Source organism: Ambystoma mexicanum, chromosome 4q (genome assembly GCF_040938575.1).
Source record: "Ambystoma mexicanum isolate Mex_15411 chromosome 4q, UKY_AmexF1_1, whole genome shotgun sequence".
Lineage (NCBI taxonomy): Eukaryota > Metazoa > Chordata > Amphibia > Caudata > Ambystomatidae > Ambystoma > Ambystoma mexicanum.
The window spans coordinates 60,316,517-60,337,106 of NC_090928.1; the positions used below are offsets into that span (position 1 = coordinate 60,316,517).

At 45.3% G+C, this 20,590-nt stretch overlaps 1 protein-coding gene across 7 annotated transcripts in view; it reads right to left on the reverse strand.

Moving 5' to 3' along the window:
- The window catches only part of LAMA2 (laminin subunit alpha 2), a 3,027,572-nt gene that overhangs the window by 2,269,339 nt on the left and 737,643 nt on the right, over nt 1–20,590 (reverse strand). For all 7 annotated transcript variants that reach the window (XM_069607473.1, XM_069607470.1, XM_069607476.1 and 4 more), the window contains exon 4: nt 15,423–15,665. In XM_069607473.1, coding sequence (XP_069463574.1) covers nt 15,423–15,665 — 243 coding nt within the window. The remainder of the gene's footprint in view (nt 1–15,422; nt 15,666–20,590) is intronic.

Below are 20,590 nucleotides of genomic sequence, written 5' to 3' on the forward strand. Positions count from 1 at the left end.
GCTATCGAGCCCATGGCGGATAGTGTGAGAGAGAAGCATACTCGCAAGGGGATACGCCTGCGTGACATGCCCGAAATCATATCACTGTATGCGGACGATGTACTTCTGTACATCAGGGACCCCTCGGTCCATCTTGACCCAATCATCCGCAAAATAATCAAAATAGGTACATTCTCGGGCTTCACCATAAATTACACCAAGTCAGGCATCTTCCCACTCACACCTGCAACTCCCCAACCGACATGCGAATTCCCGCTCAGGTGGGCCCCTGAGGGCATTAAGTACCTAGGGGTCCAGGTATCCCTGTCGAGATCCTCCTTACTGGCTGACAACTATGTGGCTGCCGCGGAATAATGCAGAAGTCAGAATGAAGAGGTGGTGTAACCTCCCCCTGTCCCTTTCAGGGGGACTGTCGCTAATCAAAATGATTATAGTTCCAAAGCTTCTATACATATTCGCTAACGTCCCGCTCTGTCCCGGGAAGCACTATTTCACAGACTTGCATGCGGGGTGCGCCCGATTCCTGTGGCATTCTGGGGCTGTACGCAGGAAGTGGCAACAAATGACACTGGCCTACGAGAGGGGGGGCTTTAACGCACCGGATCTAACCCAATACTGGATAGCTGCACAAGCCCAGCATGCAACACACTGGTATAAACACCAAGACCCTCCTCCTCATGTTAAACTCGAGATCCTGGCGACCAAGGAGGTGAATGTTATGTCCCTAATCCTCTTTCACTCGTACCATTCTGACGCCCCGGCTGATCCAGTGGCCACCACAATCAAGGCATGGAAACAGATTCTGCAATCCCACTCCGAACCACGCCCGTACTATAAATGGTTGCCCTTATGGTCATTCCCGGGCCTCGCCCCCACACAGGATAAACTTCTCATGCAACACTGGCTGGACCTGGGATATCGTGCACTCTCCGACTTGTTCCCTGAGGGGAAATTCATCACCCCACAGACATGGAGGCCAGGACACTCCAAGTCATCACTGGAGTTACTGCAATACTTTAGACTCAGAGCGGCAGTCCAAGACAAGTGGCCTTCGTACCCGGACGAACCCCCTGAGTCCCCTGAGATCTGCTACATTGCTAATTCTGCAGGGTGTAGGGGCATAGTATCCACCCTGTATAAAATGCTGATAGCACGAGCTGTAGAATCATCCCACAAGGTCCGGGACGCTTGGAGCCATGAGCTGGGGTTGGACATCACTGATGATATGTGGGCAAAAATGTGTACACCAAATGTGTCCCTCAATTCTAGATTTAGATGTGTGCAATATAAGCTACTTAATCACCTGTATTATACTTCTCACATGGTTGGGAAATTCACACATGATCAGCCTCACGCATGCCAGAGATGCAGATCCAACAAAGCGGATCACGCCCATATGTTCTGGTCCTGTGGGGAGCTGGCTTCATTCTGTGAGGCTGTGCATCAGAGATGGTGGGGTTCCGGATTGACCCTGACCCCCTGGCTGTACTGTTCGGGCTGTGGGAGGGTACTGGGGCAAGGCGTGTTGCTAAATTCTTGAATGTGGGGGCGATAGTGGCTAAGAGATGCATTCTGCAGTGCTGGAAGCGGCGATCCCCCCCTTCGCTGGAAATGTGGTTAAGGGGTCTTACCAGGACACAGATGTGTGAGGAGGACTATATCAACACAATGCATGTGAATGCTCGCCCCAAAAACGTGTGGAAAGAGTTTTGTAGCTATTTGAACAGCAAGGCTGACTTGGAGCTCCTATCTCCCCCCCCATCACCAGAACAGGCAGTTGTGTAATCTGAACTATGAGCAGCCTCATTAGACTCAATGCGCACTTGCGAATGTACATGGTTTATTGCTAATGCTCTGCTTTATTGTCCATGCTCTAAAGTATGTAACACGGTTTGTTGATGTAATGTGTAATTAACCAGCTACTGTTCCTTGCCAATAAAGAAAAGTTAAAAAAAAAAAAAGAAATGTGGCAAGGTCACATGGAGAAGGGACAGGGTTTAAAAACACTTATAAGCCCCCATGCCCCTCCTTGTCACTCCAATCCCCGCTAAGCCAGGTAACAATGGTTAGGGAGAGTGATCAATCCTTGGTGGGGGTGGGCTATTTAAGAGGTACGTTGGGATGGGTTAAGTGTGGGTTGTAGTTGGGTGGGGACAGGGGGTGGATGGTGAAGTCGGAGAGACCAGAGGAGGAGAGTGCTGAAGGAGTGTGGAAGTTATTGGAGAGGGGGTATGTGTAGTGTTTGTGCGTGGGATTGAGGAGTGAGTGTAGTAGGAGTGAGTAGTAATAGGAGGAGGTATTAGCAGTTGTAGCAGTAGGATGTGGTAGTAATGGTGGGGTGGTGGAGGGAGCAAGAGTGGAGGTGAGAGGTGGTTGTGGTGGTAGTAGTGGTGGTAGTAGAGGTTAGTAGTAAGAGTACAGAGAGAGGAGAAGCAGTAGTAGAAAAGTGGTAGTAGCAGTAGATGGGGAGTGGTAGTAGTAAGGGTCTCATTACACTGACGGTGGTAAGGGTTAAACCCTTACCGCCTTACTACGAGGTCCCTTTGCGAGTTGGTACTTTAACGCCTGCTATTTAACAGGCATTAAAAACCAATTACGCAATTTGCGGCACCGTAATTAGCGCCTTCCCCATTCCCATAGAGCCCTATGGGGAAAAATGGGAATGGAGAAGGGCAATGGGGGAAGGGGGAATTACCGCCCCGCCAACCTTGGAATAGGGCGGTAATTCCCCTTTCCTCCAAGGTGGTGCCGGTATTTTACCGGCATGGACAAAGGTGCTAATAGCACCTTGGTCCTCCGCCTACCGTGTAATGAGGCCCTAAGAAGTGATGGAGTACGGGCAGTAGAGGAAAGGGGAAAGAGTAGTGGTAAGGACGAAGGAGAAAATAACAGCAAAGAGAGTAGTAGAATGGTAGTAGGAAACGGAGGAATATAAATAAGGGTGAGAGTGAAAGCAGGAAAGAAAAGTAACCTCACAGGGTGGAGGTAGGAAGTGGAGTGTAAGATCAGGGAAACAGAAACGTGGAGGAGAGGAGAACATCTTAGAACCCAGTATAGGAGAGGGTCAGGTGAGACTGTGCGTGTGTGACAGGTTGTGGTACAGTGTGGAAGAGGCACCCTCCCCTAATTCCCTTAGAACGCTAAGCAGGATTGGGTCAAGAAGAGTTAGAACATCCCTAGGGAGGTAGGCAGCCATCGACACGGGGAGAACACCTATGGCATTGGGAAGAACCACAGACAGTACGAGTCCGATGACATGGCGAACAGAAGAGTCTCAGACGTTGGTCTCAGACAGATGTAACCAAAACAGCGTTTATAAAATAAAGCAAAATGTTCAAACGTAACTGACTTAAAAGTCCACCCCTGTGTGAATAATGCAAACTGAAGGTATGTTTCACCTATGAACTAAAAAGGTGCTCCAAAGTACTAAAGCCCCTAAAAAAAAGTTGCATATCACATTATAAGTGAATAATCCTTTAACTTAAAATAAAGGTTTCCTGAATGAAAAGTTCCTTGAAAGTGAGTTGTCAGAATAGCTAAATCACATGGTACAATGAAGAATGTACACTTAAAGTCCTTCCCATGCGTGAAATGTATTGAGGGTAGAATATCTAACTTAAAGTCCTTCCCTAAATAACAAATATTCAACAATTCAAAAGAGGTTTTTCTCTTACAGTTTCCTCAGATAGACAAATAGGGCCCCTTACGCGAAGCCATCAATCTGGGACCTGAGCTTGTCTTCTAGGTGCAGGACCTCTTAGGCTAGGGGTTATATGGGTCCTGTGCTATGGTTCTCGATCTCCGTCCTTCGCATCATTCACCCCCCTCTCTCTCTCTCTCTTCTCTCCCTCTCTCTCTCTCTATCTCTCTCTCTCTCTCTTCCTCTCACGGCATGACTCTCCTTTCCTTCAGGAGTCTATCTGCATGACCTTATTTTGCTCTTTCTTCTTTGCCCCTCATGTCCTCAGGGGACCTGGATTGTCATCCCTCTCCTCTGCAGGGATCATTGCTTTTGCCCTCTTCTCTCAGGGGTCCTGCATTTTTCCTGGTCTCTTTTTACCAGACTCTTAGCAAGGTTTTGCCTTAGCCTCTTCCCAGGCTTCTCAGGCGGCCACCTTTCTGGCTGTAGGTGTACTCCCCTTCTCCCCCTTGGGTTAGTCAGTTTCGTCAGCCTCTGCTCAGGATTCTCAGGCAGGTAAGCTCTTCCATCCTTTTGACTTACGTGGACTGCAGGGGTACTCTCATCCTTTCCCCTGGGCCAATCTTTTTCCCCCAGCTCTTTTCGGGCAGCTTCCAGGCAGGCAGGGCTCCAGGGTACTCCAGGCTCCTTCCCCCAGGCAGCAACTCCTCCTTCAGGATACAGCTACTCTTCCTGCAGCAGCATCTGGAGAGAAGTACAGGGAACCAGGCCCTGACTGAGACAAGTTCAGAATGAGCTGCCTCTGATTTTATAGCACAACTCCTCCTCATCCTGCTGGCTGCCAACTGGTGGAAATCCCAGTTTACAGGATTGGCCAGGTGAGCTTCAATTACTTCAATTGTAAATTCACTTTATCTGCTTTTTGTATTTTTTGTTTAATTCTGGCCACCATTGAAATATTACTTGTCCAATCCTTCTTTTTATTTGATTACTTTAAGTACCTCTTACATTTCCTCAGGTTTCTCTATGGGGATTCGAACCTGCATCTTCTCATAGGCTCTATGGAGTTCCAAATATCCTGGACGTTTCCTAGCTCTATTGAAGGAAAAGACTAGGGTCTCTCCTCTGAGGGTGTGCAGTGTCTCTTTTTAGTCTTCTCTCATCAACTTCCATCCCTCAGAGCGGAGCATGACGCCCCCGCACAGCAGCACACGACACTTCACTGATCGTGTTGCATTCATTATCAGATAATTCAGTGAGCAAAACTCTCTCCCTGCAGGATATAACAGAGCCCGGCATGAGATCTGAAGTTAACGTTGGTTTGTTCGTAAACAGAAAATAAAGAGGTTTGACAGGCATATAAGGAGGGGAGAGATCCTTGACCCCCTGATTTACATGGGTTGTATAGGAGTGTCAGGTCCTTCATATTCAGCAGTGCCTTGCTAGTCTCAAAGAGCGAATTTCGCTTTGAACACACTAATTTGGAACAAGAAACTTTGCAGAACCAATTCTTGCATGGAATTGTATATGGTGGCCCTGATGAAGGCATAGGTTTCGATGAATTTAAATTGACCTAGCTCAAACTCGAGTTGGCCAAGCTTTTAGCTCTTTTCTGATTGGTGTTCTACCAGTTGGACTTCAGTTCCCAATCGATGCATTGTGCATCGGGGCATTCATTCATTAAGCATTTAAGCACAGGGAAAAAAAGCAAATGCTAGCCAGGATTCATCACTCTGCGACTCTTGATAATTTAATGTTTTTTTACTTCTTCAGTGTTTAGCATTGTTTTTAGGTGAATGTTTGAGTATGTGAATGAAGAGAGGGTGAGGCATGCAAGTGGTTGGTGTGAGAAATTACACTGGTCAATTGAAGTGTTCAATTTTATGTATATGTGTACATGATTCTGATTTATTTAATTTCTTCATTATTACATTTTTGGAATTTGTGTTCAAATTGGTGGGTGGTAGAAGACTTTGTGCACCTGTCCTCATTTATTGTACATTGATGATTGTATTATTACAAAATGGAATACATTATTTTACTGATTAAATATAGAAACGTTTTTTCAAGGGTCATTGCTTTTGTTCGGGGCGTTGCAGCACTGGCACGCCGAGGGGTGGATGCCCATCCGTTCCTCGACATGTTGTGAGCTATGCCACTGCTTCCACCATCCCATTCCAGTGGGGAGCATCACTACCATGCTGGTCCGATAGAACAGCGAGTAGAGCGCTTGCTTTGAAATCTGTTGCAGAGCCTGCTGACGCAGGTTCGAATCCGGCAGGGCCAAGCTCAGCCTTTCATCCTTCCGAGGTCTATAAATGAGCACCACACACCGAGGGTAATAATAAGCAGCGCTATATAAATGCTAAACTATTATTACCACTGCCAGGCAGTCCTGGGTAAGTCTCTTGTGTGGATTGCGTCACTGGGGTTACCTTGCCATAGCACTGCCAGGTCAAGGATGCCTGGGTTAGGGTGGAGGAAGCCCAAGGGAGACAAGCCAGTGGGACAGCCATGATGCCAACTTCCCTAAAAGACCTGGTATTCCAATAAAGATTTCCAATGAGACTCTATAGTCAATCTGTCTGTTTTGGAAAACAATTTAAAAAAAACTTGGCCTGACAAGTCGCAGTCAGAGAGGTTATTTGTGGCGGTCCCCATCAGAATGTTAATAACAAAGGAGCTTTTGCTCGGATTGATATCACAGGTCTTGCAATGTACGTATCTCCCAACCAGTGTTAGGTTCAATTGTGTGCTTCTATTGGGTCAGTTCTCTATGTAACGCTGGGACTACAGATGTGCATGTTTGTTTTTGTGATTTACATCAACAATCCCCAAACTGTGACAAACTTGTACAAACCTTCCAGTTATTGGCACTGCAAAGCAAGGGGCTTTGTTTTCTTCTCAGTTTTCCTGGGCAAAACTGTGTTGTGAAACACAGGATGTTTTGTAGACGTGGGAAAGAATGAAGCTGGCTGTTTGGCCTTTTGATGAAGAAAAATGTGCGCAATGCAAGGAGGATGTCTAAATTGCTGCTCTTGTGCATTTTGCTATAGTGGATAAAACTAAAGAAATGGACACCGAAGGAAAATTGTCATTCTGCATCCAAAGCTTTGTTGCATTGTAATATTACTATATTTTGCTTTTAAAATTAGAGTACTTTGTACATGCATCTCATTTTATATTCTCATGTTTTTATTTGTATATTGTCATGTTTCCAGAATGCATCTTAAGGATCCCCAAATATTTTTAGGTGGGGGAGGTTGGTAAACTTGAACTAGCTTAACCTGGGTTAGAGTGGTGGAAGCCCAAGGGAGGCTCCTGCCTTTGAACTCAGAAAGCTGCAACAGATCCAAAACTCTGCAACGAGGCTCCTACTTGCACTCTCCCATAGAGAACATATCTCCCTGTATTCAGGGTGCTCCTCTGGCTGCCCATCAGCCAATAGGCCACTTTCAAAGACATGTGCATTACCCAATGTGCCCTCCACAAGAAAAGCCTTGAATTCCTCCAAAACAAATGTACACGCTACCACTCCATCTGAAACCTCAGATCAGGTTCATCACAACTTCTGGGAGTCCCCCCTTTCAAGTTCACCAGACCAGGAGGTTCCTCCTTCTCTGTCCTAGAACCTACCTTCTGGAATTCCCTCTCCCTACTCTCCATCTCACAGAGGACCATCTCACCTTCAGGGAGGCCCTTAAAACCTGGCTCTTCCCTCCCATAACCTGACACCCTCACGCCACCCCCAAACACATATGCACTGACCAGTGGTAGGTAACCCCTCACCCACCTTACCCCGGTGCTCCCACCCTCTCCATTTATTTACTTTGCTTCACTCCTTTACTTATCTTCTGGGCTCTGATCCTGCCCTTTTTACTCAATCATTTGTCCAGTATCTCACACTTGGAAGATCTCTGAGAGTGGGCCAGGCATTGCACTTAAATGGATTTAAGGGTGGGCAATGTGTTGCACCTGGATGGATTTGGGGGTGGACAATGTATCACACTTTGATGCATTTGAGGGTGGGCAATGTCTCTGGACTGGGACATTTTTCGAGGGTGGGCAATGTATTGCACTTGAATGGACTTGGGGATGGGCAGTGTATCGCACTTTGAAGAACACTAAGGGTGGGCGATGTATTGCACTTAGTTCAAGCGGTGGGCAATGTTTAATGTGTAGCTAATATATTTATTCCTATCGCACTCTGCACCTTCAGATCTTAGCCCAAGGAACGGCCTCACTTCTGCACCTATCTGCCTTCACACATCACTCGAATAACAGCTTGCACAACACCTCTGCCATTGGTATGCAGCTACCTTTCACAACAGAAATCCAAACCATAGTCACATACATAATGACTATCCTCTTACACAGGCCCCCTCCACTCTTAGTATACCTCTCTCCACCCAGCCACGTACCAATGGACATGGTTGCCTAGCCGAGGCCTGGTCATTGATTATAACATTTAACGGCTATATGCACACACACATTTTAGCATTTTTCCCACACTCTGGACAGCGTGTTGGGACCATACCCATGGTAAAAGGAGCTCTATACATGATGAAAATGAATGAACGAATGTGCACTCCCACCCCTGCCCCATCTATGAATTTGATTATGTCAGCATTTGTACTCTGAATGGTTGTCATATTGCTCCAGCATAAACTAACTCGATATCAGAGAGAAAAATAATATTTATATAATATAAATTCTAATTCGCAAATATTTTTACATCAAATACGTGTCTGACTCAACACATACCAGGCATTTAAATCACTTTCTCACCGTTCATTTCACACTACCACCTAGAGTGTCCAGTTTTAATGTAACTGTCTTAACAAACGTTTTTGAGATATCGTGGAAGCTTTACAAACAGATCTTAAATTGCACTTTTCCTGGGTGTTAATCCACTTAAGTAAAGTTATGCGCATGTGCACTTGTGTATAGGCGTGTTATAAATGCCATATCATATCATATCATACCTGTAGTATCTTGTATGCCTGATCGATGCTGGTGAAATGTCTAATGGAACATGGAACCTAGCGGTCCTGAGATTCCAGGAACAGCGGTTGGAAGGGACTTCAGGATGGGCGCCAATGCCTGGTGGAAGCTAATACCGTACCCTCCTGCTGAACCACTTACCCTGTAACCTGCAACGATTACAGAGTTTCCTTTTGTACTTACCTAGGACCAGCGTCGGTCCTGCTTCCTGTCAGACTCACCTAATACCCAGATGCTACAATACCGTATCCTCAATTTGTGCTGGCTCCACAGACTTGCCTTTTGTGTACATTGTGACTGAATTGTTTTGTGAATAGGAGCAACTTACTCCAGCAGCGTTACTAGGTTTCCAGGCATAAGTCTCCGAAAATGCTTTCTGAATCAGGCCCTAAATTGTTTTTTATAAAATGATGTCTCTTGTATTTTTCATTCGTAAAAGTTTCGTAAGAATGTTCAGGTTAGATGGTAATGACGCGTGACACCTCTATGTAATAAATAACTGTTGTCGAGTGATATCCATCAACGTTGACCAGTATCTTCGATTAAAATAACTTAAACGAACATGAAATATCTTTATGTAATGAAAAACAGCAAATGTGTCTGCAGGTCCACAACAAGAACAGGGTGGCGCACCAAATCTGCCGATGCCAAACACAAAGAAATCCCTATTTCCATTTCCCTGTACACAGATGGCGGTCTCTTTGTTGGGAACATTTTACCCTAAGCCTTTAACCTCCATCGTTGGCTTACAGTGAGGAAGACCTGAGCAAGTTTTTCTAGTTTTCTTATTTACAGCCTCTTTCATCCCCCTACCTTTGTGAAAGCCTTTCGCTGGCATCTAAAATTGTCTCTCTCTGCTTCTACCATCGTGGAAAATTGCTTGACTCATTAAACTACCTACTTATTTTACAAATTGCTTATTTGGCAGTGTTCGTTCAGAGAGGTGGTGCAACAATTCTCTTTTTACTTCCCCTAATTTTAGGGTCTTAGCTATTATTTCCATTTCTTTTTGTTTTGTGCTCAAGGGAAAAGGCATTTGTGAGCCCAACATGTTCAGTGGCGAGCAAAGCATTTCAAACGTAAGACACACATTTGTTTAAATATTGAACGTAGGCCAGGACAAAGTGCACCACTCAATGTATCCGACTAGCTGGGCGCTGCAGTTATACTTCCTGCCGCCATATTTTCTGCTGCCATTTTGAAACTGCCCTTTGAAGTAATTCACATGCTTTCAATTGCCCTTGTTTTTTGGTAATAACAGTCATTAGAAATGTATTAGGGTGAGCGTGATTGGCGCACAATCTATGCAAACTAAAATAATTTCCTTTTGCGGAAAGAAAATGCTTTAGAATACAAAGCAATACTTAGGGGACCTGAATCAGAAAGGTCAATGGCTCTGGGATGCAATGAGAAAAGTATTCTTTGCATATTGCCGTCACCTGTTTCTACATTGAGGCACCCTCATTTATTGAGGGGGGGCTGTGAGAAACAGTGGCTCATTATCCACCCCCTCTGCCTGTATATCTAAGGTCCAGCCACACGCCGACCCACGAGAAACACACTGGCCACCATAACCCACCTTGCAGGTGGACTTCAGGGGTCAGCCATCCTTGTGCATGCACTGGAAGTCACACCCTTAAAAGGCATGGCACGTGGGATGCATATTTTAAATTCTCTTTCATGCTTCAAGGTTGTAAATGCAAAGTGGAAGTGGGCAATCACGCTTTAAATAATTAAACAAGGAATGTAAGTAACAGGGATTATTATCGGGTACAGGGGGTTTCTTTCGCGGAAAGGATTGGGAACTCCCCACTCGAAGGTTAGCTCTGAAATGCCCTTTTCCATGATATCATGTTGTGAGCACTCTCCGTTTTTACTTTAAATAGTGAACATGAATTAGGCCTCCCTTTTCTCGCTTGGCAGAAGGAAATGCCGGACAGTTACGCATGCATGATTGGGAAGACTGTCCTTCTCCGTCCCCTCTTGGGGTTACTGGAGTAAGAACTTGGGCTCACGGGTGGATTGCCTCCAACCCCGTATTACCGTTACCGCCGACTGACATCGCGGTGCTACCGGGATATCACAAGCGGCAGTGGTACAGTAAATTCCCATTCCCATGGAGTCCACGAGGACTATTAATAACAGTGCCAGTGCTTCTGTGAAAAACATGCTGGTTGGGACATGCGCTCCCGGCAGGTCAGGCCTGCTGGTAGTTCAGAGCCCCTACCTGCAAACACGGAGTGAGTCGGTCTGGAAAAGGTGCCAGTAACTTGCTACCGGCACCTTTATTTCCCGACCGGCTCACTCATAATGAGGCCCATTGTCTCCTGGCAGCATTTTCCCTTAGGGGTGATGCAAACTTGCAACCTCAAGGTGACCCAACATTTCCCTCACACACCGGATTTTTCTTAATGGTTTTACCAGCTTCATTCTCACATGCTGAACAGTCTGAAGAGCTGTGCACTTCTCAGGCAGTGTATCAAAGCTACAGGAGAGCGTGAATCAATTACAAGATTGCCGACAGGCCAAATAAAGGGTTTGTACGGCTCCAATATCCCAGAACAGGTTCAGGTGACCCAATTGGTAGCAGCCCCTCACAGCCCTTCACCAATTCCAGCGTCCCGGGCCAAACCCTCACAAAGAGTTGATTCCAGGGACAAGCAGACATGCTCAGTCTGTCAGTGTGCCAGTTGGAAGATGCTTGAAAGTGAACTGGTGGCCTAAGGAGTTTGGAGTAGAAGAGGAGAAGAAGCATGGGGAAGAGGAAGAGTGAAACATCAGGGGGAGGTTAGTGAAAGTCAAAGCGGGATGCTAGAATTAGATGTCAGGACAAAAGTGGTGGAAGCCAAAAGTAGGTTGTAGGACTGAGACCTCAGAAGGGCATCAGTAAAAGTTCAAAGGAGTCTATGTAAGCGAAATAGCAGGCAGGGTTGGTGGAAAATAAATCAAAAGGAGGGGGCAGGAGTGAAATAGCAGGTAGAGGATGTGAGAGTCAGAAGGAGGTGACAGGAGAGAAACATCAGAAGGCAGAGAGAGAAGTTGAGGAGATCGAAGAAGAGCAGGAAGTAGCAACACGACAACATAGGGCTGACATGGAGAAGAAGCAACTAAAACTCAGTGCTGCCATTGTTAAATTACCATAACGCACGCCCCACCATGAACTGCTCCTGACACGCAAACACACATGACATGCATGTACCTACAACGCAGAGGGACACAAGGCCAGGTACAACAAAAACAGCCAGGTAAGCATGCAGCACACAAAACTAATGTGTGGGCCAACAAAAATATAGGCAAACCCTACTTTAAGAATTAGTTTGAAGACCAACCTAACCTGTCACATATGACAATGCGAGTGGTCATGAGAAGTGCATGCTGCAGGATACATTGTGTTTGTTTTAGGACACCACATACATGCTGTGGCCACTATAAGGTCCCCTCACCAATATGTTTTCACTGAATTTTCGACATTATTTGCAGATAATCTTAGTACAACATCTCTATTATAAGTATTTTTCCATCTACCTTGTAGGGTTATCAGTATCAAAATAGGTTGCTCAGAATGCGGGCTGAACCCCTTAATAAAGGCCCATATTCCATGCAAGGTGATGACTGCTTTACTTGCTCCCCCGACTCGTTAATGGCCTTGGACCCTAAATTTGTTTGAAAAGCAAACCATACTCTTTCTTGCTGCCTCCTCACCGTGGCTCTCTCCACCATGGCCATCACCCGCCTGCCACCAATAACATGGACGTGGAACTTATCCATGACTGTCTTTTCCCATATTCCTGGCCGCCATCTTGTTTGCAGGGTTTATTTGTGGAGAATAGACTTTCATCAAACGTTTTCTTCCATACAAAGCAGCCATTTTCACTTGGATGGTATGCTGGGGTGCTAATGGAAATAACTTCCGCAGTGGGCTGAAAAGGGCAGGTAATGTCCCAAAGCCCTCATTAAAGGCCCTCCCTTATGCCAAGTCTATCAACTTGAGGAAGCAGGCTGTTACCAGCTAGGACAGCCCGCAGAAGAAGGCATTATAGCCTCAGTCAGTAGCTGCATCCCACTACCACTTGGTTCACAGTTATACCACCTATTGTTGTGCGTCACCATGTCTGCATCATCTGGTTCTGAGCCAAACAGCATGCTCACTATTAACTATAGCATAATGATATCACAGTTTCTGATAGTGCTTCATGCCATCTTTCAGCCTCAACACACATGAAGGGATCCGTACTACAATAGGAACTCGGGAAATACATATTTAACGTAAACCGTGTATGCTCCCATTCGCAGACTATGTAACTTCCAAGATTATTCAGCACAATCAATACATGTAATTACTTTATACCCTGAAAGTGCTGCTAGCTCAAGTGCAATTCATTCAAAAATTAATCATCAAAATCTAGATAAAAGGACATTTCATGAGCTAGAATACTTAATTACAATATTTTGTAACACAAAAAAATCATCATAAATTCAGTTTTAAGAAAATTAAAAACATATTTTGAAAACAGAAGAAAAGCAAAAAGAAAAAGAAAGTGGTGTCCATTTTGATACTGCAGCATCTTATCCGTGATGTATCATCCTGCCTTAACATAGTGGAAATAATAAGCGTCATAGGCCTAACCCGAGGGCTCTACCAGGAGTTATGCGAGCTGAAGACCTGGATAAAGGCTTGAGTACAGCGAGGGCATTTAACAAGGTTTACGGGGCCCCCAACTGCAGGTACGACCAGTGTGCATGGTCTATAAAGCCACTATGACACTTTGGGTCAAAAGGGTGCTATAAAGGAAAGAAAAAGTAATCTGCCTGGAGTAGTTGCTAGGAACTGGCTAGGTCCCAGCCACCATGAACAGTATGATGAGGCGGGAGGGGTGGTACTAAGATTGCAAACAGGCCGCATCTGTGGTCCGGCAAGATGAGTAAGTGGCAGTGATGGTGCAGAAGCCAGGCCAGGGCTGCCAAGTGTGGGCCGACGAAGATTCAGTAAGGGGCGGATGGCAGGGGATTTATCGTGCCCCGGTTGTGTCTCTCAGGTGCGGCCCAGGCGAGACATAACGATGCAGGCAGGAAGTGGACTCTCAGTGCAGCGCATCCATGATGAGTGCCCTACCAGCGGCGGTGACTGGGGGAGTCACGCAGTTCCCTCTCTCACTGCCCAATGTATGTGCCTTTTATTCTATTTGCAAGCCTTACCAGCTCGTATGGCCCTGAAATTGGCCAATAGGGAAGTCCAATGTCACTCCCCAATTTTCAATAAGTATTTATAGTTGCCAGAAAATCAATATTCTGATATTGGAAGCATGAATTTCTAAGTTGACCTGATATAGAACTGAAGCAATTGTGACAAAGCCAATAGTTTTGGCTTTTGCAGCCCCATCTCCTTTGCCCATGTAGGCTGATTCCCACAGGCACTGGAGAGGCAGCCAACTTGGCTAAAGAAGAATGGCCAGTTGGCCAAATATCATCAAATGCCAAAGTATTTTCATCACTGGCAATGAATGCCATCACTTGTGTGCCCATTTCCACGGATTGCATCAAACTACCAGGAACGTACACAATTCTCAGTGCTTGCCAACATCTCCCTAGGAACTTGTCTCATACCCAAACATTGCCATAAAATGCCTTGCAACATTCCGCATTCATATCTTGTGGTACAGCTGACTGCGGGTGCAGGATGGATATACCCTCGCGGCTTAGACCACCTGCATGCCCCAACTGTCATTGACAGCACAAGAGGAGTGGTAGATTGGGCTGGGGGAGTATAGAGGGAGTTTAGAGAGACTGCTGCTGACGTCTTTCTGGTGCTCCTCCCGGCGGACTGGCCTGCAGGGAACTCTGGAGATCTCCCAGTGGGCTTGTGCATCACAAGCCTCCCTTCTCAAATGTTCTTATGGGAAAGGGGTTGGGCCTGATCAAAATATGTAATATGGGGCCACTTTGAACATTGTTTCCAGGGCCTCTTTTGGTTTCCAGTCCACCCTTGGGTGCTCCCATTGCTCTGCCCAACTTCCTGCTCTCATCACATTGACAGTAGGGACTAGAACACCAGAAAAGACGCCACAGCATTGCCCTGCAACGTGAGAGGCTTACTGGCGTCACTCCTTTCATGACATCATAGAAAGAGTGTGCACAGTAGGAATGTGTCTCATTGCATGCAACACGAAGACTGATTAGCAGTCATCGTTTGTTTGTGCTGCACAATAGAAGTATGTGTGTAATATCCAACACAGACCACAATCCCCTCTCTAAGTGGTACTGGCTTTGCCTTCCTTTGCGTGGCGCTTGCAGCACCACCGGAAGAAGCCAAAAGCAAACATGAAGTAGCTCATTAAAAAGGCAAAGATTTCTGGTACAATAATAAGAGAAGAACAGAGCCAGCTTCTCCAGCCTACTCTTCATTTGCGCTGTTTTATTATGTGCTTACTCTCGACTGCGCGGTCTTAGAGGGGGCTTCGACAGCACTCTGTAGACTGTGGAGCTACCATGATTGTTGACTGGATTTTCATTGAAAGCCACGCAGCAACTCTCTGTCCTGACACGGCTGAACCTTAGCTGGCGAGCTATTGAAACTTTACTTTTCAACTACAGAGTGGATGGGACAAAATATTGCGAAAGAATATAAATTTGAAACTGCTTTTCATCTGCCATGCCGCCCCTCTTGCGCGGAGGCATCGCCTGACTGAGGCAAGCTGCTGTCAGGCATAAAACCTGTCAATTAAGCACACATCTCTCAGCTGCCTGAGCTGTCGCCAGCCCAGCGCTGCTTCGCAGTTACCTCTCCGTTTTCCAGTGGGTGTATCTTGGAGTAATAGGAGGTGCAGATCACTTCGTCGTCCTTCGTGTAGGAAGGGGTGCCAGTGCGAGGCACAGTGTTGTAGCGGGTCAGGCACTCGGTGTCCGTGATGGCGTAGTACTGCCACGGGTGGAATGTCACACCATCCAGGGAACGTTCCAGAATCCAGTTTCCAGGCCGCGGCGAGTTGGAAGCTTTAATGATCACGTATGCAATCTGGAACACCTGAAAATAATAAAAAAAGAAACACTGTTATGTTGCAGGCTATAGTGGAAGCAGGTACAAAAAACCAGTTTCTTTTTAAAAGAGCAAAGGAATTTCAGCATGTGCCTTCCATGCCATAGCATTGAATTCCTTGAACATTCTGTGTGTCAGGCACACGTGTAACTTTTTTTGACGGGAACAAATTATGGCTTTCACGCCATGGCAGGAGGGGGTTGAGGGGTTCGACATGGCTGGTAATGGACAACTAGCCCGAGCATTGGCTCCCTGTTACCTGCCCACATAAAAAAATAAACATGGCACCACCCGGGGAAGGGCGTCTGGTGGCTTGAACAGCGGGCGTAGAATGTATATTCCTGCTCGTTGTTCCAGCCACCTGATTGGCAAATGACCCTTCCTCAGGTGCAAATTCTGCATTGTATCAGGTCTGTGCCATGTGCATGTTTCACTGTGCCAACCAATCATTCTGAAAGTTTGTTTAAAGCAAGGTTAGCCAGAGCTGAGCCCCGGGAGTCTCCCAAAATCTCAATCGAGCCATGGCTCTCAGTATCACCAATAGCCACATTGTGTTCCTTCCGTGTGACGTATTCGAACCCGCAGAGTGCTGGTGACTCGCCATTGTCACACTGCATGTCATTTGTTTCATTAAATAGACTATGGGCCTCATTAGGAGTCCGGCGGTAACCGCGGCGGTAAAACCACCTGGTTACCGCCAGACTCGTATTACCATTCCGCCTTCGTGATTCCCGGAATTACCGGGGCATTACAACCCCGGTTTTCCGGGAATCACGGAGGCGGAATGGTGTTAATCCCCATTCCCATCGAGTCCTACGGGACTCGATGGGAATGGGGATCATGGAAACACCGGCAGCATCTCGTAATGCTGCCGGTGTTTCCTCGGCCGCCTGCAGGCGGGCAGTGTTAAACCCGCCAGGTCAGACCTGGCGGGAACATCACCTCCCGCCTGCAAGAGTCGGGATCAGGCGGTCCGGAAACAACGGTGGCGGCGGGTTTACCGCCACCGTTATTTCCAGACCGCCTGAGTTATAATGAGGCCCTATGTGTCAAGCAGCCTACGGAATAAAACAAAAGAAATCCAGCACCTATTCCATAAGTAATGGATTTATTTTGTTTCATTCAATAGAGTGCTTGAAGCATAAAACCTTGTCAAGCAGTCTATGGAATGAAACAGAAGAAATTGAGCACATGTGAAATAGCACAGTGCAATGCGACACTGGCTTGTCACTGATTCGAGATTGAATCGACAGAACTTTGAAAAAGAAACCTTTTTTTGTATTGTCCAGTGCTGGGGCACTTCAAGTTACGCCAATCAGGTAGGCCACGCCCGCCATGTAGGCCACACACCCCCATGCAGCCCACCCCCTCGATAGCTCACCGCACTTAAAGCACTGGTTTCAAGGTAAAACCGCACCACACTCAATGGAATGATAACGAACTAGGTTTATATGGAACCGGCTTAACCTCGCAGTGTGCAATTTGACGTACTTTCCATGGGAAGCAAGTGATGAGTCGGCTGTCTACCTACCATTTGTGTTGCCTATGACAGCGCTGTCAAATATTTACAGTATAACTATGTGAAACTGTAAAATCTCCTCCGAGGCACATATTCCTTGATCAAAATGAGCTTTCATTGTCCTTGGGTCACAGTAGCACCCACTCCCTCTTAATTCACTATTTCTATTCCTACATCTTTGATCAAATGGGTTGCAGGTCCCTGCATATAATGTTGGGGCCCGACAAGTGATGTGGCCTCTGCAAAATGACAGGAGTAGAAGAAGTGACATCCCGTGCTCTTTGACCTCTATTATATCAGAGAAAGTGACATCATGGGACTTTTCACTCAATAATATCACAGGGAGTGACATCGCATGACTTTTGACACCCCTTCCCCACATCGCCCCCAATGACATCACTGAATATAATTATCAGCTTTTTTCCTTCAGATACAATACATCCATCGTTTGGTGTAGCTTTATAATCCTCCGATTGGCTCGACACCATTGTCATTCACCCTCCTCCTGATACTACACTCTAGCTTGCTCCTGCTCAAAGGCGCTGCATTCCTGCCACTATTCCTGGTGCCCTGGCCTTCCTCAAGTTATAGGGATATTGGCATCATTACTGGCATCGCTACTGTTGGCAGTGGCACATCATTATGGCCATTAACATTATGAGACATCAATATTGGCATCCGTCCTCCTGATACAGCATTATTACCTCACAAGCTTGGCACAGCATCATTGGCACTCCTTTGGGGATGCCCTTATTGGCATTCTTTCTTATGGCTCACCAGTAGGCATCTCCTCACGCTACACAATCGTTTACTGTCCTTAATGAGGTTTTCAAATATCACATGTTAATGCTTTCGTTTTGAGTATTTCATTATGATTTTTACAATAACTGTTACTGATATCTGGGCCCTTTCATGGTGAGTTAGAAACATACAATATGGTATTTTCGGTCCTTTGGGCAACATTTGCTGTTGATAATTTTCTTATATATTCTACAGAAATGACGGTTATATATTTTACAATAGTAAACATTGTTTTCATTTGCACATGTACATTGGAAATCCGTAAAAGTTATTTTAATTTCTAAAATCAATCTCAATGTGAGTGACTTTGTATTTTTGTTTTAGTTGCTAATTGTACATCTGTAAGTTTACAATTCATTTGTACATTTTGCAATTGTCCAATTTCAGAAGAATTTAAGTTTAGGTTTAAATAAAAGCATACAAAACCATGTGCCCATCAACACCATCATACATATTATAAATCAAAACTAGAATTAAATACTATTTACATTTTTGCAATGTTTTTTAAAGAATCTAGAGATATTTTATTTACAATATATATTAGATTAGTCTTACTCAAGTGCGTTTAAACTTCGTATTTGCTTGAATATTCTACAGAGCAAAACCTTCTCTCCTGGTACATTATTTTTCACACAAATAAATTATGTTACATAGGGCCTCTTTACGAGTCCAGCAGTAACGCTGCCATTGCTACCAATGGGTTGCAGCCAGACTCATAAAAGTTACTCCCACCTAGCTTCCCCGTGCAACCGGGACATTACCAGTCCCGGCGGACCGGGAGCTAGGTGCCGGTAAAATGTTGTTCCTCATTCCCGTGGAGTCCCATTGGACTCCACGGGAATGGGTACACGGAAGCACCGGCACATTGTTAACAGTGCCAGTGCTTCCGGGACGGGTCTGCCGGCTGGGGCTGCTGTGCCCGATAGGGTCCGACCTGTCGGACACGGCAGCTGCGGCAGGCAGACCTGTAATATGCTGGTCCGGAAACAACAGTGCCGGTAAGTTTACCGGCACACTTATTTCCAAACTGACAGGGTCAGAATGAGGCCCATAGTCTCTAGATATTGTTTGACCAATCACACAGTCTTTCATGTTTCTCTATATTTGCCCATACTTCCAAATACAAATATCCACCAAACCTGATCTACATTTTCATAAATGTTTGTGTACCAAAACAGATGGATGAGTAATCGTTCATAATAGAGAGGATGAGTGCATGTGGCACCAAAGAATGTATTGTACATAACTGAGCAAGAACATTTGCCAAATTCAAACTTCTCACAACCTTCTTAAGTATGGTCTCAAAATGCATAACAACCATACTTCCTTGTTTTACTTAAACTCACATCCTCAAATATGTGGTTTCCTTCAGAGCCACATCTAACATGGTTGGTACTTTCTGATTTACTTTTGTGCAATAGGTATCCTGTACCGCTCTGAACAAAGAAGATTTATTAGCTCTCACAATATAACACAGATGCCAAAACCTTAGTTATAATAGCAGTAAGGCCAAAGTAGTACTCCAGATTGGCATAATCCTAGAAATCATTCCCACATCCATCTCTTTAGCCTGTTCAGTAAAGGGACACTACTCACTAACCATATTCCTGTCCGATAAGTAACCATGCAAACACATCTACATTATAAACAGTTCTCTGGGGTGCACAGCAAAAAGAGAGCTGTCTTTGACCCACTTGACTGATGCTCTTTCCAAACAAAGACCATAATGGAACCAAACCCCAAAACAATCATAAGCATCCAGCCCTCCAGTTTTTTAATGCTTTGCTACCGTTGGTTCCTCTCCATAGTTTTCCCCACAAACACACTTTTTTGGTTACATTATTAACCAAGTTATAAGGATGACAATGGTTCTTTAATACATCAATGGATCGCGGTAAACCCACCCGAGTCTGGTCTTAGAATTTGAACTCAGATGTCGAGTACCGAGCACAGTGGGAAAGCTTCTTATATTGTTCAACGCAATCAGCATGTTTGAAATGTACACGTTAAACACAAGTGGCACAAAAATGCAGTTCTGTCTTAGACCATGGTTCACTTTAATCATCTGTCATGCATTTTATAATAAAGATGAGGCCTTCATTGAATAAAATGAGAAAGACCTTCCTGCCTAGAAAATGTACCCAACTTTGGAGATGCAGCTTTGAGCAGAGGAAACTGTAAGGTTTAAAAAGTGTTCTCAGAATTAACCATGGCACATGTGCAAAGTATGCCCAAAATTAAAGTAGTTTTTTTGCAGGGAATACCGCAAGCCATTTAATCAAGTTATACTGGAATAAGAAAACATAATCAGATTGCTTTATACATTTCTATTCCCTCGTGTAAGCATACTGAAGAGAAGATGACCATCAAATACAGTGAGAACTGGATGGAAAATAATTACACATTAGGGACAACCCGGGGGCTTAAGACCACCAGAAAAAGAATATGTAAACACTGTAAATTGTCTTGCTTTCAAAATGATTTTGCATGATTTATTTTACAGCAACTCATAAACCACAGCATTGCCAGCTGCCTTGGATTATTTAAGGTTAAAGGACATTGGAGATATGCACAACCAAGACCAGTTACTGGG